Source organism: Balaenoptera musculus, chromosome 3 (assembly GCF_009873245.2).
Source record: "Balaenoptera musculus isolate JJ_BM4_2016_0621 chromosome 3, mBalMus1.pri.v3, whole genome shotgun sequence".
In the NCBI taxonomy this organism is placed as follows: Eukaryota; Metazoa; Chordata; class Mammalia; order Artiodactyla; family Balaenopteridae; genus Balaenoptera; species Balaenoptera musculus.
In genome coordinates, this window is record NC_045787.1 from 65648122 (window position 1) to 65669498 (window position 21377).

Consider the following 21377-nt stretch of genomic DNA (forward strand, 5'->3'; position numbering starts at 1 on the left):
AGAAACCAAGTGTTATGATTTTCTTTAAGCAGCAGCTAAAGTTACATGGATAAATATACTATTAGTGTTTGTGTTATTGCTTACTATTGACTAGATCTCTTCATTATACTCCTGAGAATCATGTACTTAAACAATAGAAATAACAGCAATAGCATCTGTTTACCAATAAGCAGGTCAATCCTGGAGCACAGACTTTAAATATGCATGAGGCAAAAAAATGACTGACTGGGTTATTAGTATTCCAATAAAATGTCGACAGCTAAAAGCAGGAGAAATGCACACATTTTAATAAGTAAGTAAGTAAGTTTGGAAAGGCCAATTTGGCTGATATCAATGTACATTTGAAGGCTATTGTGAATTCCTTTTTTTTTTCTGTGCTTGTTTCATTTTTCTGTATAAAGAAAAAGTAAAACAGCATGTAATTAAGAGGAGTAGTGGGTATTCACATTCAGACAATTTGTGTGTTCTTACAAATGTGTTTGATTACAACTGCTTCAAAAGTAAAGTATCCCAGATTTTCAAAAGTTTATTTTAACTTTGAAGACTAGACAAGGTCATACTGATTTTACAACATCCTACATGATTTAAGTATATATACAAAGAAAAAACCCAACATTAGAATATTACACAGCTTGAAAGTTTGCAAAGGTTATTTGTGTCTTAGTTATTTCTGTACTTACTGACACATCAGACGCCAGCAGTGAATATTATATTTCATAATTTGTTGACTAGTAAAGATACAATCATTAGTACCCTAAATCTTCAAAATTCACATAAACCCTTACAAAGCCATTCAGAAAGAGAAAGTCAACCCTAAAATTAGAATCAGTGATTATGATAAATGCTTTTAATAAGACATAGATAAACTGGATATGTTTAAAATTGTAATTTCATAGATTATAAAATTAGCATATTATAGTTACTCAATATGGTGAAGGCTAGGTGATTCTTCTGTGCCTTGTTCTTATGAGATTTTCCTTGTTTTACTGTGAATTTAAATAAAATAAATTTGCTTCACTTTGTCATTGATACAAATGACACAAAAGCTACATACTAGTTCACAATAATTATTAACATTTCCACATGTGGGAATCCCTTTGTTATTAATTTGGGGCATCATGGGATAAAGAGATATCCCATGATATGTCATGTTGGTGAAAAACATATAGAGCAGAGACAAAATGCACAAGCAACAGAAAGCCATTTGTTTGTATTTCTAAAAGGTAACAAAATTTTAACAAACTCCCTTTGAAAATATTTTTTTGAAAAACTACCAATAAAATAAAATTTAAAACAAACATCATAAGAAGCCATGAATAATTTTGAGAAAGTAAATCATTACAAAAAATTACTCATAGTTTTAAAAACTCACTCTGAAAAGAATCAAGAATTGTGCATAACCTGCAAGAGAAAATGGCTAGAAATTCAGTGGGACAGTAAGTCTTTAAAGAAATAAGGGTCATTGGCTACATAGTGAGTGTGTGTATAGCTTTGGACCTAAGCAATTATTTGTAACATGACCTTAAAATTTAACAAATTAAAAATACTTAAATTCCTAATTTAAAGTTATCTTAAAAAGATGATATTGATGACATGGCAATTTCGTTTTTGAAAGAAAGATGCTAAAAACTGATCACCATTTCAGATGCTTCAAATCAACAATTTTATAATAAGAGCCTGAAGTAGAAAGCATGTGGGCACAGGACAAATACATGGCCAGCCAGTCCTAATTTTGTTCTTATTAAAAATGCCATTATGATTGATTGATTGACTTTCTCTTTAAATTCTTCACTATGATTGAAGACCACTCCATATATACATCATCAAGAAATGCTGTTAACACATTGACAGACAAGACAGTGGCTTCTGTTATGCAGCACAAATAATTAATAAGGAAAAAAAGAACTTAGCAGTGTTGCACAGGACGTCAATGTTTTGTACACATACCATACTTTCTTTTTCAGGACACAATTTAAAACCCCAGTAATTCTGTGTCTAAGCCTTATAAAACAAATACTTGTAAAGCTTATAAATTAGATGTTGAGGACTTTCATGGAGGCAGTGTGAGCCTTAATTTGAGAGAATGGCAATGAAACCTTCATTATCAATAACAAATTATGATAATTGCTTATTATTTTTTCAGGACCTTTGAAGCAAGATAGATAGAAATCAATTTTCACCCTGAAAATGGTTTACTACTTTGTCATTAGTAAACACTTCTCTTCTCACAAATGTCTATGCACTGTGCTTTCCTGAGAAACCACCACTAATTTCAAACCTCAATAAAATTCTAGTTTCACAGGAAGTGCAGAGGTGAACAAAGAAATGATGACTATGCTTGGCCAAGTTATGCAGCACTGTCAATATTTGCTAAAAACAAAAAAATTAAGTAGACAAATAATTCTTCTATTATTTTAAAGTAAAGATAAGGCTATGGAAATACCATCAAAACAAAGGTTTAAATTTTGTCTTAAAGAAACAATGTGATTTTGTTGTTAATTTTGCAAAATGGTAGTATTCAGGTCTTTATAAAGGAATTATTTGGAGATTACATAGTTATAGCTTCCTTCAAAAACAAGAGAATTGCAGGTTCAATCTACTGATACTAAATATGCTCAATCTACTGATAATCATGTTTCATATATATATATGTATATATATGTGCGTGTGTGTATATATATATATATATATATATATATATATATATACACACACACACACACACACACACACACACACACACACACAAACATGATGCTTCTTTTAGGCAAGTAATAGGACAAAAGTCAATTGGGAAAAGTATGGACTTATTCAGGCAATATATAATATATAGAATATAGAATAGCACAAAGAGAAAGATCACATAATCTCTGATTAGAAATAAAAGTAAAATGAGAATTATAATTTCAGTTAGTACTGCATGTTACAGATTCTTCTTCAAATTTTGGTTATAAACACTGACAGTGTTTGTCAGGCACAGGGAAATAATTAGGATAATATAGACTCATTACAGAAGGGAAAAAAACTTATTGCTAACATTGCAGTATTCTTTTTATAAGAATAAGTTGAGTATTGATTACGAAAGCTCTAACAACTCTTGCTTTTATTTGATAACTATGAGATTTTTTTACCCTTGCTATCAAGAGTGCTACTTTCTTTGCCTAATATATTTCAACCAGTATGAAGAAGTCAGAAAACAATGAGAAAAGTAATTCACAGCTAATGTGATGTTGCTTAAGAAATTTAAATGATAAAAATCAAATTAAACCTTTGAAAAGGCAGGCTTAGACCTCCTTAAGAAGACAGTTAGTGGCCTACCGTAATTTGATCACTTTTTCATGAAAAATTCCATTCAGTTTCCAATAGATTTTGCAGAGTTCATTCCGTGGAGATACTTTTAGGGAAATAGAGAGGAGGGTTGTGGGCTGTGGGATCTCCTCACTCCTCCTCTGTGCAGCCCAGCAGCTCCGATCGCAGCGTGATCCTCCCATACCAGGACCAAGGAAGGATCCTTATGTGCCGTGCATAGATGGGAGGGTCGATGACGTTTTTTCTGTGGGTATCATTGTCAAAATTGCCCTGGAAAACCTAGTAAAGACGAACAGACTATCAATCATATGGCTTTCTTTTTCTTGGGAATTATTTTTATTATTTTCTTGTTTGGATCATTTCTCGCATATGTGAGATTTGATAACTAATCATGTTATATTTTTCGAGACATATTGCAGCTTCTTTTTAATGATCATTTTTAAATTGACTAGCCAATGAATGTTTAAAGACTTAAATAAGTTGAAAATGTATTTTAACTGTCTGAGGCAGGAATACATAGATTTATCATTTTTATGTTTTTTTTTAAAAGGTCAGGTTTGGTTGTTTTTAATGCAACATATCTATTTTTTGCTTCTGTCACAGGCTGCTGTTGGTTAGGCAGCTTGCTGAAGGTGGTCTCTTCTAAGGAGTGATCAGAGATCCAGGCTGTTGCAAATTACCACCATTTCTGAAAAACGCGGCATCCACATTCATAAGGGGCAACGAGAGAGAAAGCTGTTAGATTACACAGGATGTTTTAAAAAACCAGGTATGGAAGCAGCTTAAATCATTTCTGGATACATCTCATTGACCTTAACTAATTATATGACCTCAGCCCAACTGCAAAGGAGGCTGGGAAATGGAGAGGACCATGTGGATATCTGGTGAGCATAACGGTCTCTATCACAATGTCTTTGGCTTACTTCTCACATAGAGAACAAAATTAACCCATTATCAAGAGAGACAACCACAATCAATGCTAGTAACTACTTTTTTCTTGCCTTGTCTATTAATTCCTGGATCCATACAATACTCTTGTGACCATTGTGACCTATAATATCCTGACATGTTGGCATCCCATGACTTCTTCATACTTCTTTTGTTTCAAAGCTTTTTTGAGGTGTTTATGCCCATTTTTCTCACAAGAGACTTTTACAGTAAACTTTGAGAAGTGCTTGCTTTAGAAAGAAATAAAACAAAATTGGCAGTTGGCTCTTGGCACAGTGTGGAGTAGTGGCGCGTGGTCTGAATGACTGAGTTTTTCATATGTGCTTACTTTTGCTGTGAGCACTTGGACTGCACCTAGACCCAGACTAAAAGGTACACCATCTCCCCTCCTTCAAAGAATCATCATCCAAGGACCTACCAGAGACCACAAGAAAACATGGGGAGAAGCTATCAGCATACATTTGACCAAAATTGAAGTTAATAAGGATGGAGACAAGATGGCGGAGTAGAAGGATGTGAGCTCACCTCTTCTTATGAAAACACCAAAATCACAGCTAACTGCTAAACAACAACTGACAAAAAACCAAAAAACAAACAAAACCCTGCTGGAACCTACCAAGATGGATATCCTACATCCAAAGACAAAGAAGAAGCCACAATGTGAGGAGGAGCCCATGAGAATCTGGTTTTGAAGGCCAGCAGGATTTGACTGCAGGAATTCCATAGGACTGGGGTAAACAGAAACTCCACTCTTGGAGGATGCACACAAGGTCTTATGCACACAAGGACTCAGGGAAGAAAGGAGTGACTCCAAAGAGACTGGGCCAGACCTACCTGCTAGTATTGGAGGGTCTCCTATGGAGGCACAGGGCGACTGTGGCTCATTGCCAGGACAAAGACACTGGCAGTGGCAGCTCTGACGAGTACTCATTGTGTGAGCCCTCCTGGAGGCTGCCATTTCCTCCCCACACCTAGCCTTACCCAAAAGTCTGTAGGCTCCAGTGCTGGGTCACCTCAGGCCAAACAACCAACAGGGCGGAAACACAGCTCCACCCATCAGCAGACAGTTTGCTTAAAGTCTTCCTGAGCACAGCCCTGCCCACCCACCAGTGATCAGGATCCAGTCCCTCACACCAGGAAGCCTGCACAAGCCTCTTAGACAGCCTCATCCACCAGGGGGCAGAGAGCAGAAGCAAGAAGAATTACAACCTTGCAGCCTGCAGAACGGAAAATGCAATCAAAGAAAATTAGACAAAATGAGATGGCAGAGGGATATGTCCCAGATGAAGGAACAAGATAAAACCCCAGAAGAACAACTAAGTGAAGTGCAGATAGGCAATCTACCCAAAAAAGAATTCAGAGTAATGATAGTAAAGATGATCCAAGATCTCGGAAAAAGAATGGAGGTACAGATCGAAAAGATGCAAGAAATGTTTAACAAAGACCTAGAAACAAACAGAGATGAATAATAGAATAACTGAAATGAAGAATATACTAGAAGGAATCAATAGCAGAATAACTGAAGCAGAAGAATGGATAAGTGATCTGATAGACAGAATGGTGGAAATCACTGCTGCAGAACAGAATAAAGAAAAAAGAATGAAAAGAAATGAAACAGCCTGAGAGACCTCTGGGACAACATAAACACACCAACATTCACATTATAAGGGTCCCAGAAGGAGAAGAGAGAGAGAAAGGACCTGAGAAAATATTTGAAGAGATAATAGCTGAAAAATTCCCTGACATGGGAAAGGAAATAGTCACCCAAGTCCAGGAAGCACAGAGAGTCCCAGGCAGGATACACCTAAGGAGGAACACACCAAGACACATAGTAATCAAATTGACAAAAATTAAAGACAAAGAAAAAAATAATAAAAGCAACAAGGGAAAAGCAACAGATAACACACAAGGGAATTCTCATAAGGTAATCAGCTGATCTCTCAGCAAAAACTCTACAAGCTAGAAGGGAGTGGCACTATATATATATAAAGTGAGGAAAGGGAAGAACCTACAACCAAGAATACTCTATCCAGCAGGGCTCTCATTCAGATTCAACAGAGAAGTCAAAAGCTTTACAAACAAGCAAAGCTAAGATTATTTAGCACCACCAGACCAGCTTTGCAACAAATGCTAAAGGAACTTCTCTAGGTGGAAAAGAAAAGGCCACAACTACAAATGAGAAAATTATAAATGGAAAAGCTCAGAGGTAAAGGCAAACATACAGTAGAAGTAGGAAATCATCCACACATAAATATGATATCAAAGCCAGCAATTGTGAGAAGAGGAGAGTACAAATTCAGGATACTGGAAATGTACTTGAAATTAAAAGACCAACTTAAAACAATCTTGTTTATATACAGACTGCCTTTATCAAAACCTCATGGTCACTGCAAACTGAAAATCCACAATAGGTACACACACACAAAGGAAAAATGAATCTAAACGCAACACTAAAGTCAGTCATCAGATGACAAAAGAAGAGAACAAACGAGGAAGGGAAGAAAAAAGACCTACAAAAAGAAATCCAAAACAATTAACAAAATGGCAGTAAGAACATACATATCAATAATTACCTTAAGCATAAACAGATCAAATGCTCCAACTAAAAGACAGACTGGCTGAATGGATACAAAAACAAGACCACTGTCTAAAAGAGACCCACTTCAGATCTAGGGACACATACAGACTGACAGTGAGGAGATGGAAAAAGGTATTCCATGCAAATGGAAATCAAAAGAAAGCTGGAGTAGCAATACTCGTATCAGACAAAATAGACTTTAAAATGAAGACTGTTACAAGAGACAAAGAAGGACAATACATAATGATCAAGGAATCAATCCAAGAAGAAGATATAATAATTGTAAATACATGTGCCCCAGACATAGGAGCACCTCAATATATAAAGCAAATGCTAAAATCTATAAAAGGAGAAATCAACAGTAACACAATAATAGTGGGGAACTTTAATACCCCACTTTCATCAATGGACAGATCATCCAGATAGAAAATCAATAAGGAAACAGAAGCCTTAAGTGATACAATAGACCAGATAGACTTAATTGATATTTATAGACATTCCATCTGAAAGCAGCAGAATACACTTTCTTCTCAAATGTACATGGAACATTCTCCAGGATAGATCACATACTGATACACAAATAAAGCATTGGTAAATTTAAGAAAATTGAAATCATATCAAGCATCTTTTCCAACTACAAAGCTATGAGATTAGAAATCAATTACAGGAAAAAAAACTGTAAAAAACACAAACACCTGGAGGTTAAATTTGGTAAAGTTACAGGATACAAAATTAACACACAGAAATCTGTTGTATTTCTATCCACTAACAATGAAAGATCAGAAAGAGGAATTAAGGAAATAATACCATTTACTATTGCTTCAAAAAGAATAAAATACCTAGGAATAAACCTACCTAAGGAGGCAAAAGACCTGTATTCCAAAAACTATAAGATGCTGATGAAAGAAATAGAAGATGACAGAAACAGATGGAAAGATATACCATGTTCTAGGATTGGAAGAATCAATATTGTGAAAATGACTACACTACCCAAGGCAATCTATAGATTCACTGCAATCCCTATCAAATTACTAATGGTATTTTTCACAGAACTAGAACAAAAAACTTTAAAATATGTATGGAAACATAAAAGACCCTGAATAGGCAAAGCAATTTTGAGAAAGAAAAACAGAGCTGGAGGAATGAGGCTCCCTGACTTCAGACTATACTACAAAGGTACAGTCATCAAAACAGTATGGTAGTGGCATAAAAAACAGAAATATAGATCAATGGAATAGAGTAGAAAGCCCAGAAATAAACCCATGCACCTACAGTCAATTAATCTATGACAAAGGAGGCAAGAATATACAGTGCAGTGGAGAAAAGACAGTCTCTTCAATAAATGGTGCTGGGATAAATGGACAGCTACAAGTGAAAAAATGAAATTAGAACATTCTTTAACACCATGCATAAAAATAAACTCAAAATGGATTAAGGACCTAAATGTAAGACTGGATACTATAAAACTCTTAGGGGAGAACCTAGGCAGAACACTCTTTGACATAAATCGCAGCAGTATCTTTTTTGATCCATCTCCTAGCATAATGAAAATAAAAACAAAAATAAACAACTGGGACCTAATTAATCTTAAAAGCTTTTGCACAGCAAAGGAAACCATAAACAGAATGAAAATACAGCCCACGGAATGGGAGAAAATATTTGCAAATGCTGTGACAGAAAAGGGATTAATCTCCAAAATTTACAAAGAGCTCATGTAGCTCAATGTCAAAAAAACAAACAACCCATTCAAAAAATGGGCAGAAGACTTAAACAGACATTTCTCCAAAGAAGGCATACAGGTGACCAAGAGGCACATGAAAAGATGCTCAACATCACGAATTATTAGAGAAATGCCAATCAAATCTACAATGAGGTATCACCTCACACCAGTCAGAATGGCCATCATCAAAATGTCTGCAAACAATAAATGCTGGAGAGGGTGTAGAGAAAAGGGAACCCTCCTACACTGCTGGTGGGAATGTAAACTGTCACAGCCACTATGGAGAACAGTATGGAGGTTCCTTAGAAAAACTAAAAATAGAGCTACCATGTGATCCAGCAATCTCACTCCTGGGCTTATATCCAGAGAAAACCATGGTTTGAAAGGATACATGCACCCCAATGTTCACTGCAGCACTGTTTACAATCACCACAACATGGAAGCAACCTAAATGTCCATTGACAGAGGAATGGATAAAGAAGATGTGGTACATATATACAATGGAATATTACTTAGCTATGAGAAAGAATGAAATAATGCCATTTGCAGCAACATAGATGGACCTGGAGATTATCATACTAAGTGAACTAAGTCAGACAGAGAAAGACAAATATCATATGATATTACTTATATATGGAATCTGAAAAAAAATGTTACAAATGAACTTATTTACAACACAGAGACTCACAGACCTAGAGAATGAACTTACTTATGGTTACCAGGGGGAAAGGGTGGTAGGGAGGGATAAATTGGGAGTTTGGGATTGACATATACACACGGCTATATTTAAAATAGATAATCAACAAGGACCTACTGTATAGCACTGGAAACTTTGCTCATTATTCTGTAATAACCTAAATGGGAAAAGAACTTGAAGAAGAATAAATACATGTATATGTATAACTAAATCACTTTGCTGTACACCTGAAACTAACACAACATTGTATATGCCAATATAAAATTAAATTAAAAAACTGAAGCTAGTAAATGTAAGCATATAAGGTATGGTAAAAAAAAGAAGAAAAAAAAAAAAGAAACAAAACCAAAACACTGGGATCCTGATAGGAATGGCATTAAATTTTAAATTACTTTGAGAGAAATTAATGTATTTATAATATTTAAACTTGAACATTTTACCATTTTTAACCTATAGATTCTGAACATTTATTCATTTCTAACTATTTTATATTTATATTTTTTCCTTGTTCAACTAGGATAGTGAAAATCTCTTCAAAGTTTTCTCTTTTAGCTTTATGAGGCATCTTACAATTGGAAGATAATTTTTAGCTTGCTTGAGATCAAAACATGCCTACATAGTCAAAGAGAAACCTGAAAATAAAATTCGCCAAAGGGGAAAAAAGAAAAGAAACTCCATTATCTCATGACAGAATATTTAACCCATATCATTGAACATTCTGAAATTAAGGGGAATGTTTTAAAAATGGCCTTCTTCAGTTGGTTCAGTCTCACATGATCACAAAAAGTCCCCTGGAAAGACAAAAATAAAGATATTCTTCTCTAAAGCACTAGAGAGTATGACACATTAATAGACACAACAGACAAGATGCGGTAATCTTTCTGCTGGTTCCACGGAAAGATTATGAGCCATTGAGGGTGAATGCAAAGTGCCATCCCCATCTTGTGGGGGAATAATTTTTCAACTTGACACAAAATATATCTCAAAGGCTGTTTCTGAATAAATATTTGAAGAAGGGAATACTGAACTGTGCCAAGTCTAGAATTCATCATCCTGGCATAACTGAATCTATGTTCTTTTAATACGAATTTTACCGTCAGCAATGTTCTGGCTTGCACTGACCAAAAAGGAACTAGTTTTGGACTGAAATGTGTTAGTAAATAACAATGTCTCTATTAGCAAAAGCTCACATGTATAGGATATACCATGCAAACACTCACCAAAAATCTTGAGAGATGTTGTCATTGCAACAGCAGAAAATAAGAGAGTACATTCTATGGTTTCCAGACAATCTCTCTGATGTATAGGTTCAAATGCTTCACTGAGACTGCGGTGTTAACAATTTAATAGAGAATCTAAAATCCAATTTCATAGCCTGGCTAGAGAACTTAATGTATATGTTTGGCATAATAGAGTTTAAATTCATTAACTTTCATTGCAAATCTGCAACAGTTCAAAATATAGTGTTTTACCACTTTTGGGGAAGGAAATACAGGAAGAAATAATTTTCTTTTAAATCACTGGTCTTCAGCACAAGTTTCAATATGGAACTATCAATCCCCAAAGCAGTAGTTGAATTATTAGTTATACCTATCTCTTTACACATAATGGAGAATACACAGAGGGAAAGTACAGCAGCTCTGAAACTACATACAGCTACGACATTTCTGATTTAATGTGTGAAACTTATAGATATTTGAGTGCTCATTAAAAAAATTAAATGAAGTTTCATAAAACAGGATAATTAAAAAAGCAAAAATGCCCACAGAAGAACAGCCTAAATCTGTATTGGAATCAACCAAACCAGGATCTAAAAGTACTGAAACTATACTTTCATTTTTGGAGGTCTCTCAGTGATGATACAGCAGAGAACACAAGGCACACATTTGCAAATTCTAGCATGACATCTTGTGCTTGCTGTGCAAACATGTGGCACATGTGCTGTTTCTTGTCTCCAACACTAGGAAAATCCTGCTAAAGCATGCTATTTCAATGCTTTACCTGGCAAAGGAATGCAAACTCAGTATTTTTAGTTAACTTTATAAAATCTGTAAAAATTCTGGAAAAGTGCTTTCACATACACATTTTAGAGATTTAAGCACCTAGATTGAATTCAAAGTCTGAAAAGACTGATGGAGAACATTAAATCTCCATATAGAAGGGAAAACAGTGAACCTGAGAAAGAGTTGGGAAGTTTTTAGAAAGAGTATGCCCCTGTTTACAATAGCCAAGACATGGAAGCAACCTAAATGTCCATCGACAGAGGAATGGATAAAGAAGATGTGGTACATATATACAATGGAATAGTACTCAGCCATAAAAAAGAATGAAGTAATGCCATTTGCATCAACATGGATGGACCTGGTGATTATCATACTAAGAGAAGTAAGTCAGAGAAAGACAAATATCATATGATATCGTTTATATGCAGAATCTAAAAAAAAAAAAGATACAAATGAACTTATTTACAAAACAGAAACAGACTCACAGACATAGGAAACAAACTTATGGTTACCAAAGGGGAAAGGAGGGTGGAGGAGGGATAAATTAGGCATTTTGGATTAACACATACAGACTACTATATATAAAATAGATAACCAACAAGGACCTACTATATAGCGGAAGAAACTATACTCAATATCTTGTAATAACCTATAAGGGAAAAGAATCTGAAAAAAAGTTTTATATATATGTATGACTGAATCACTTTGCAGTACACCAGAAACTAACACAACATTATAACTCAACTATATTTCAATTAAAAAAAAAAAGAGTATGCACAAGTTTCAGTTTTAGGAGGAGGCTTAGCTAATTAGCTGGTAACAAGTTTGCTGAGATACTCAAACATGATATGCTTAGGAGTCTCTCAGGTTTTTCCCAACACATGGGACCTGGACAAAAAGGCACTCAAGGTACTTTGGAGAGGCTTCTACAGTTACAAACCAGGAGAAGATAAGAGAGAGGATAATGAAACTGCTTCAATGTGATTGAGATCTTGGATTTGGTTTTCTTATGTCAATTCTCCTGTGATACTAGATAAAATTCAAATCAGATTGTAGTGAGGATTCAGATCTTAACACAGAGAGACTATCAGATAAAATAAAACAATTAAACGTTGCTAGAAGCAATATTTTTTGTAAGATGAAGCTTGTCATTCTTCGGTAGGGACAATGGTCTGTTCAGGCCAGAGTAGCCATCGTCAGTAGCAAGCTCCCAGGCATCATGGAGGAAGGCAAGCTTATCCTCCATGACTCAGTCAGAGGGCTGGGGCACATCCCCGGTTCTTTTAGCAGTCATGTGCTATGACTCTGCCTTTCACAAGTACTGAGAAATCCTTTGGGGATTTCTTGCACATACTACTTATTTACTAAGTCATCAGGTTTGTAAAGATGTACTTCTTTCTAATATTTGTCTTAAACTTAACTCATTAAAATATTTTTTAAATTTAATTAATTTAATTTATTTATTTTTGGCTGCATTGGGTCTTCGTTGCTGCGTGCGGGCTTTCTCTAGTTGCGGCGAGAAGGGGCTACTCTTTGTTGTGGTGCGCGGGCTTCTCATTTTGGTGTGGTGGCTTCTCTTGTTGCGGAGCATGGGCTCTAGGCGCGTGGGCTTCAGTAGTTGTGGCTTGCGGGCTCTAGAGCACAGGCTCAGTAGTTGTGGCGCACAGGCTTGGTTGCTCCGTGGCATGTGGAATCTTCCTGGACCAGGGCTCGAACCCGTGTCCCCTGAATTGGCAGGCGGATTCTTAACCACCACGCCACCAGGGAAGCCCCTCATTAAAAATTTTAAAGAGATTCACATTGTTCTAACCTTTTGGAATTTATGTTCACATCATCCAAATAGCCAAGTGGTTTTAAGCATTTTTCTATAGTCTCCCTGAGCTCTTCAAGGCTAACAGGTCATTATTTTAGCAAGGTCTCAGGTGACATCGCTTTATCCCTGTGGCCTTCTGGTCGTCCCCTTCTAGATTTCATTATTTCTCTTCTGATATGTAGAGACTAGAACCATATTTGGGATTCCAGATATTGTGTAAATAAACGGGTTGAATCAAGCTATCTCAAGTTTCCTCTATTACTTGCATTTGCATTGTTAATGGTGTCAAACATAGCATTGGCTTTTTTGAGTATACCTGTACACAGACCTGAGGTCCTTAATGGAGAAAGGACAGAGATAAAACCCATTTCCCTAGGGCAACATGTGTGTGTGTACTGGGAGGGGGTGCAAAAGCTAAGAATTCTTTACTTAGCATATATAATTTCAATTATTTGTCCTTTCATCCAGAGTGCATATAAAGAAGTTAGAAAAAAAAGTCTTTTCTAGCTGTCATCCCTGAAACACTGTTTTTATGGAATTCTGTCCATACAGTGGAAGAATCTGAGACTTGGAAGAGAAGGCATAGATCTGCTAGTGCCAACTTCCCTCTCTAACATTTCTGACATGGAACTTTCAGCTTATCTGTGGCAAGCCTCAGTATAACAAAGCAGGTATGTATTTAGACACTTTGAAATTCTGCCTTCTTATTAGGTTGAAATATGCCTCTTTCTAACGTCCATCTATCAATCTAGAGCTTTATTCTCAACAAGCATAGAAGTCTAGCTATTAAAAGAAAAACACCACTGACATATTTAACAATAACACAAACCTTTCAAACTCAAATTCAACGCTTTAGGCTAATCATTCATGGCTCCTTAAAAAAGTCCACAAGTTAGGTGATTTTCAGACTTATCTTGATTTCATTCCATTGGATACCCTCTGGTTTAACTGTGGTTCTATTAAAGTGTGGTATTTGCTTGGACATAGTACCTAGTTATTATAGCAATGGCTCAAAAAATAAAGCATACCTTTGTTGTAGATACAATGCTTCTATCAAAACAGTCTAAGATTTAAAACTATTATATTACATTTTGGGTCATGGTTGATTGATTTATGGTCAAATAAACTCTGAATTTTTTCATAAAATTTTTCCAAAGCCAGAATTTCCCCAATTTCTTGCTTGTAAAATGGATTTATAGGGCATGTAGAAATTTACATTTATCCCAATTTCATTTCATTGAATTCATGGCATTTTAAAATTAGCAATTCCTAGTTATAATTATGATCTCTTTTAAAAATAGTGGAAATTTGGTAGGTATTAGGATTTAAGTATCTATTTCATAAAGTAACCATTTATATATTATGTGAGCATGAAATCTGATTTTTGTGGGTGACATAAAGGACTTACACTTACTAGTTTATGGTTCATCATCATTACTTGAAGTTTTTGGACTGTTAAAAATTTCAGAGTTACAACTTGAATCAATGTGCTGATTTAAAGTCTTATGAAAAATTTCACAGAATTAGTATGCACAAATGACGTTAAACATAATATTTATCCATATGAATAGTGTTTATAAGAGGCTTCATTTGTTTCTGATGCTATGACTAGATTATTAATATGCTTTAGGCTAAGCTGCATTTTAAGTTATATCCTGCTTTGCCTTATATTGGAGCATTCCGAAAATCAAAACTTTTCATTAAAAAAGCAAAATAAAAATTGTTTTAAAATGTACAGAAAATTGTTTTTTAAAAGTTTCAGTGAGTGGTGTAAATCTACATCACGTTTAAAAAAACTTATTGGAAGTTTTGCACTTTGTGAAACTTCTGTTAGTGATTGGATATAAAAAGTTTGAACCTGAAGTTTGATTCTTTTATCCGACATAGACTCAGGCTATTATTCAGTGAATTCAATTTTCTAGGAAAATTTACCAGTACCCTGAAACCATTTCATGATTGAATGGCTGGTATATCATTCTTGATGGTTTTCTCTGCGATCAATTCCACTAAGCCAATGAAAATCTGTAACAAAATTAGCCTAAATATAAGTACATTCCTTCAGATGTAATAAGGAAACAAGAAACAAGTATCCAGGTAAATTCCAATATTCTAGGAAACGTTCCTTGGAAAATAGTGCATATTGAGAATCACATTCTAAAAAGTACACCAAAGCGGGGGAAAAGGCTTTTGTTGGAAAGAGTAGATTGTTAACAAGAGTCTACATTGATGATCAGTCTGCAGAAGAATAAGCTGGGGGATGAGTCCTCATTATAGTACATCCCAGCAGTGCTGCAGCAAAAATCCTCATTGGCAGAAAGGAATAGGAAGCTGTCAAAATGTCTTCTAACCCAAAGCATCTTGAATAAAACGATTGCCCTCCAAAAGTGCAGATGAGGTAAGGCCATAGCCAACAGAAACAATTCGTCAGCAGGCGAACATGTCTGTATAGTTCAGGACTGTTGAATCTAGTATAGTCATAGTGTTTGCACATACACGTCATTCCAGTAAGGGTTGTACAGTTCATACAACCTTGTGTAATATGAGTGTGCAGTGAAAGATTAACTTTATCCAAGGTGGTGGTGGTGGGGTTTAATCTTTGCCCTCAGCTCCTGGGCTGATAATCTCTATAAACCCTTGGAAAATCCTGCACGATAAGAGCGTCTGTGTACGTGAGGGTCTTGGGTCACACAAGATAGCCCATGATGACAATGTGATGTATGGTGGGGGCTATAAGCCACCTTGACCCACTGGAGGGCTGGAGACTAAACTCAGCCATGCAGGTGGTCCACCATGTCTATATGATTAAGCGTCAGTAAAAACTCTGACCATCAAGGCTGAGGTGAGCTTCCCTGGTTGGCGATACACGATTGCTGAGAGGAGTTACCACTGTCCAAGCCTCCACCGAGAGAGCAACTGAAAGCTCATGTTTGCAATTCTCCCGGATTTTGCCCCAAATGCCTCTTCTCTTGGCTGACTTTTATCTGTATCCTTTCACTGCCATAAACTGTAACTACGAATATAATAGTTTTAAGTGAATTCGGTGAGTCTGTCTAGTGAATTATCAAATTGGAGGTGGTCTTGGAGATCTTGCAACTCTCAACTGATGTAAGGAGCGAGGGTGGATTGGGAACTCCCAACTTTGCACTGAGTAATTAATGTTGAAATGTTATAGGTTCCACAGGGCTTTTTGCTATTTGCAACATTCGTTTGTCTGAAAGAATTGTGTCCAGCACTTCCTCTACATCATATGCCAGGCCTGCGACAGATACTCAGGCTTCAAAATTAATTGTGAACTTTTTTTTCTGATTCTTTGACTAAATCCTGACATAACAAGCTATTAAAATGTATTTATCGTGGTCCTGCATACACTTTCTAAATCCTCCACTCTTAGTTTCTACTCTCTATTTTACTCACTTTTCTTAATTTCTAGATGATATTTAATTCTTATGGACATAATATTATAAATACAGCAAACAACTGTATTTCTTTAATATTGTTTCTGCAAAGGTTTATACGTTCTTTGGAGAACATTACTTTGGCCTTCTATGGGGATTAATTTGAAATCCCCTGAGAAACTACAGTCAGGTTTTCTGAAAGCTACAGAGCATGGTGACATATATAACTAATTCTGTACCATATTTCATACTGGCTACCAATTTTTATCTCTTTCAAAATATTGTTTTGTTCCATAAGCCCTTTTAAAAATCTGGTTTGAGATTTCTTTGCTTCCTAAAGCCCTCAATGAAATTATATGAGGCTTTCAAACTGCCTAACTGAATATTTAACTTTAAAGGTTCAATTATAGAACAATTTTGTTTGATGGGGGAAGTGAAAAGAGAAACGTGGGGACAAGTTCCATGTCTTTCTTCCACCAGTGCATGAATCATTTTAAACCATTAAAATGAATATATGCATTCCCTGAGAAAATTATTTCCACCCCGTGGTTGCTCTCAGGAGATTTCCTGTGGCTCTGAAGTTTACTCTCTTTTGTAATTATGTTCTAGTAGGTCTTTGGCTTCAAGGAATGCTACATTCCACTGAACCAATCCTGCCTTGCTTCATGCTCCTGGTATATGTAGCTCTCTGATTATATCCCAAGAAATTTTTTACTAAACCGCCTAGAATTTGATGTTCACTTAGAATTCTTGCTGCATTATTTGCCATCTATTGTTCTTTCTGTTAGGCATTTTTTTCAAAATGCACCAATGTGAGATTCTAATAATAATTGCCTCAAAATGCAAGTGTGTTGTCTTTTTTTTTCCCCTACCCTGGCAGTAAAGGGCCTTTTATTGCTTTTCAAATTGTTATACATTCTCCTTCATTTTTCTGTAATTGATGTGAATGCTGGTTGGCTGATATTTAATTCTTGATTGGGAAAGAGAGCTGTGATATCTTTCTAAAATTCCTTGTTTCCTGCGTACTCTGGGGGTTGCAAGTGTTGGGAAAGAAGAGGAAATGGCACAACTTTGGGAGTATTTTTGAGAACATTTAACTGCTGGCCTCTCATAGATGCACTCAAATGATCCAAATTGGTATGAGATTAAGGGATATTACACTCCACTGTACCATCAACCTCTCTATAACTGACAAGCAAGCATGGGTTATCCTGTGATTCCCTAGTCCACTATGAGAATGACAAGTTGAGCTAAAGAATTGCTAAGAAAATAAATAGATGGGACCTAACCAAATTCAAAAGCTTTTGCACAGCAAAGGAAACCATAAACAAAATGAAAAGACAACCTATGGAATGGGAGCAAATATTTGCAAGTGATGCCACCAGTAAAGGATTAATTTTCAAAATATACAAACAGCTCAATATCAAAAATACCCCAAACAACCCAATCCAAAAATGGGCAGAAGACCTAAATAGACATTTCTCCAAAGAAGACATACAGATGGCCAACAGGCACATGAAAAGATGCTAAACATTGCTACTTATTAGAGAAAACAAATCAAAACTACAATGAGGTACCACCTCACATCGGTCAGAATGGCCATCACCAAAAGTCTACAAACAATAAATGTTTGAGAGAGTATGGAGAAAAGGCAACACTCCTATGCTGTTGGTGGGCATGTAAATTAGTGCAGCCACTACGGAGGACAGTGTGGAGGTTCCTTAAAAAACTAAAAATAGAGCTACCATATGATCCAGCAATCCCACTCCTGGGCATATATCCAGACAAAACTCTAATTCAAAAAGATACATGCACCCCAATGTTCATAGCAGCACTATTTACAATAGCCAAGACATGGAAGCAACCTAAATGTCCATCGACAGAGGAATGGGTAAAGAAGATGTGAGGTATATATACAATGGAATATTAGCCATAAAAAATAATGAAATAATGCCATTCGCAGCAACATGGATGGACCTAGAGATTATCATACTAAGTGAAGTAAGTCACACAGAGAAAGACAAATATCATATGATATCACTTATATGTGGAATCTAAAAAAGTGATACAAATGAACTTAGTTACAAAACAGAAACAGACTCACAGACATAGAAAACAAATTTACGGTTACCAAAGGAGGGAGGTGGGGGAGGGATAAATTAGGAGTTTGGGATTAGCAGGTACACACTACTATACACAAAATAGATAACCAAGAAGATCCTACTGTATACCACAGGGAGCCATACTCAATATCTTGTTATTAACTATAATGGAGAAGAAAAAGGAACTGCTAAGATTCAACCCAACCAGAGGAGAGGGGGAAGGGGACTGGGGACCGAGTTCCACCTCCATTCCTTCTGTGTTTTTCTAGCATAACCTTTGCACCAAGTAGCTGGAGACCTGGCAGCTTGAAAAGAGCCAGAAGAACTCCTCTGAGAAATTCATGTGACTTTTGTTAATAGGTCTTGACCCTGGAAAAAGACCCAGAGAAAAATCAAAGCAAAAGTTTCTAACTCTGTCGACTGTTATCTTCCTTCCCTGCAACTTGCTGGTATTTTGTATGCTCACTCTAAAAGTCAGTAGGTAGGACACACTACCATATTTAAATTCTTTTATGATGAAAGTCTCCTTAAGTAACAAGAATATCCTAGGAAATATATCACATAGGATGATTGCCTATAAAGATTTATGAAACATAAAATATGCCATTCTAAACTGTGGCTATATATTTAAACTATCTGCTTCCTAGCCACTCAGATTTTGACTGCCATAAGAAATATTCCCACAGAAAAAATAGAACTGGAAAAAAATCTCTGATTTTCAAAGATATCTCCAGGAGATATTACCAAGAGTAGTCAGAGAGTAAGGCCATCTAATTTTTCTTTTTTTTCTAACATCAGAAATGTGGAAATGTCTTTCCCCTTTTCTATAAAAGTACAGAACATCCTCCTTCTCTACTGAAGCTCAATGCTCATCTTTCAGAATTTCCTAAATCATACCAGGCATTTTGCATTTTAACAGAACAATATGTGGTGTGACTTTAACCCCTTTATAGTAGCCATCTAAATGACGTGGCAGTAGAGAAATTGGTATCTGATAATTTCCACCCATTAGGAACCTCTTCATCACTGTAAGTCTCTTTGAAAAGCTTCACCCTATCTTGGTCAGAAATGACTTAGTACAGAGCTACATGTATGAGCACAGCAGTGATTTAAGCATTCAGCCACGTGTCTTCTAAGATAAAATGGTACTGAGGAGAAAGGAGTGTTAGGGAGTGGGAGAAGATAATCCTGGAGATGCATGAGGAGGTGGCAGAGGGGAAACTCAGAGCCTAAGCAGAGTGAGTGTGTGTGTGTGTGTGTGTGTGTGTGTGTGTGTGTGTGTGTGTCTAGGCGCAGAAATAAGGCATTTTCCTTTCTCCTCTCCCCTGTACATTCTCAGGAGACCAGCTGATCCAGCTGGGAAATTGGGGAGATCTTTAATGGAGATAGGGCTGTAAGATATAAGATATGGGATATACATATACTAAAAAAATTCACTGTTTATCTGAAATTCTAATTAACAGGTGTCCTGTATTTTATTTGCTAAATCTGACAACCCTAAGTGAAGAGCACAGGGAATCCTGGCCCTGAGCTGAGCAGGTGCAAACTCTGCTTTGGTCTGAGCTGAATCCTGAGTCTTGTTGTCTCAATGAGCTAAGGGTATACTGATTATTAAAATATACTTGATATCAGGAGGGAAAAGTCAACTTTGCTGTTACTTATAGATATTGATGAACTACCAAAAAGAAGAAGAAAAAAAAGTACAATATTGTATGTAAAAGTAACATTTTCACTCACTGAGGAGGAATGCCTCCCTTTATTATTAATGTTTCATTTATCTGTGCAAAATTAATTTTGTTTCTAGTTTTATTGGAAAGTAGGAAATTAATTTCTATGTTCGGTCTTCTGGGGTTTGGTAATCTGTTCACAGTTGCAGAAAAACTGGGAGGAATGCCCTTTCATGCAGGTATAATTTCTGTATTCATCTTCTATTTTTTAAAGTTATCTTTTAATCAGCTTTGTGTTTCAAATTACACCAGAAGCTTTATAATGATGAGAAATGCGTTGCCTCTTTAATAAGGGCCCCAAGAGGTTTTGTACAGATGTGTGTCTCAAGAGTGCACCATACATATTAATATGTTTTTTCTTTGAGTTCTAACAAAAGGAAGTACATGAGAATCACTGCCAAATGAGTCATTTTATAGGGTGGGGCAGATTCAGAAATCCTTTTATGGTTTCCAGTAAACATGGAACTGTGACAGGTATCTTTTATTCTTTTTCAGATTTAAACTATGAAAGAGTAGACATGAATATTAATTCTTTTTTTTAATTAAAGTTAGTCTTTATTATCTCCTTAAAGGAAAAAATATGCATATGTGTGTATAAAATCTCAATAGAGAATGTACTTTAAAAGATATCACTTTGGCTGAAGTTAACGAGGGCAAATATCCTTCCTTGTTTTAAAACTTTGGTATTTTACTGTTTCATTTTAAAAGTATTAAAGTAAAGACTTAATTGCTCATGTATTGCAGCTGATGGTGTGATGGTGGATAGGAAAATTGGCATGTGTACCATGGACGATGTCCTTGAGGAATTTTTTATCTTCAAAATATATTAAACAGTAAAAATATTCATTGTTTGGTAATTATTTAGAAATGAAATGGATTCATATTTTTTGCTGTATTCTAGCCAAAAGTCAGTGCATAGTTCCAACAACCAAAATAATGACATGGTTTCTGTCTTAGACTGATTAAGTACTCATTTTCGTAGTAGGAATGATAACTACCAGATTCACATTAAATAATACTTTGTAATTCTTCTAGTAAAAATAATAAAAATTTTTCTCAGCTAAGTTCTCCTGCTTTAATCAGCT

At 35.7% G+C, this 21377-nt stretch overlaps 1 protein-coding gene across 2 annotated transcripts in view; it reads right to left on the reverse strand.

Annotated features, from left to right (window-relative positions):
* Positions 1-501: 501 nt before the first annotated feature.
* EDIL3 (EGF like repeats and discoidin domains 3) overlaps positions 502-21377 on the reverse strand; it is a 436572-nt gene continuing 415696 nt past the window's right edge. For both annotated transcript variants that reach the window (XM_036849259.1, XM_036849260.1), the window contains one exon: positions 502-3588. In XM_036849259.1, the coding sequence (XP_036705154.1) occupies positions 3439-3588 (150 nt within the window). In that variant the 3' untranslated portion in view covers positions 502-3438. The remainder of the gene's footprint in view (positions 3589-21377) is intronic.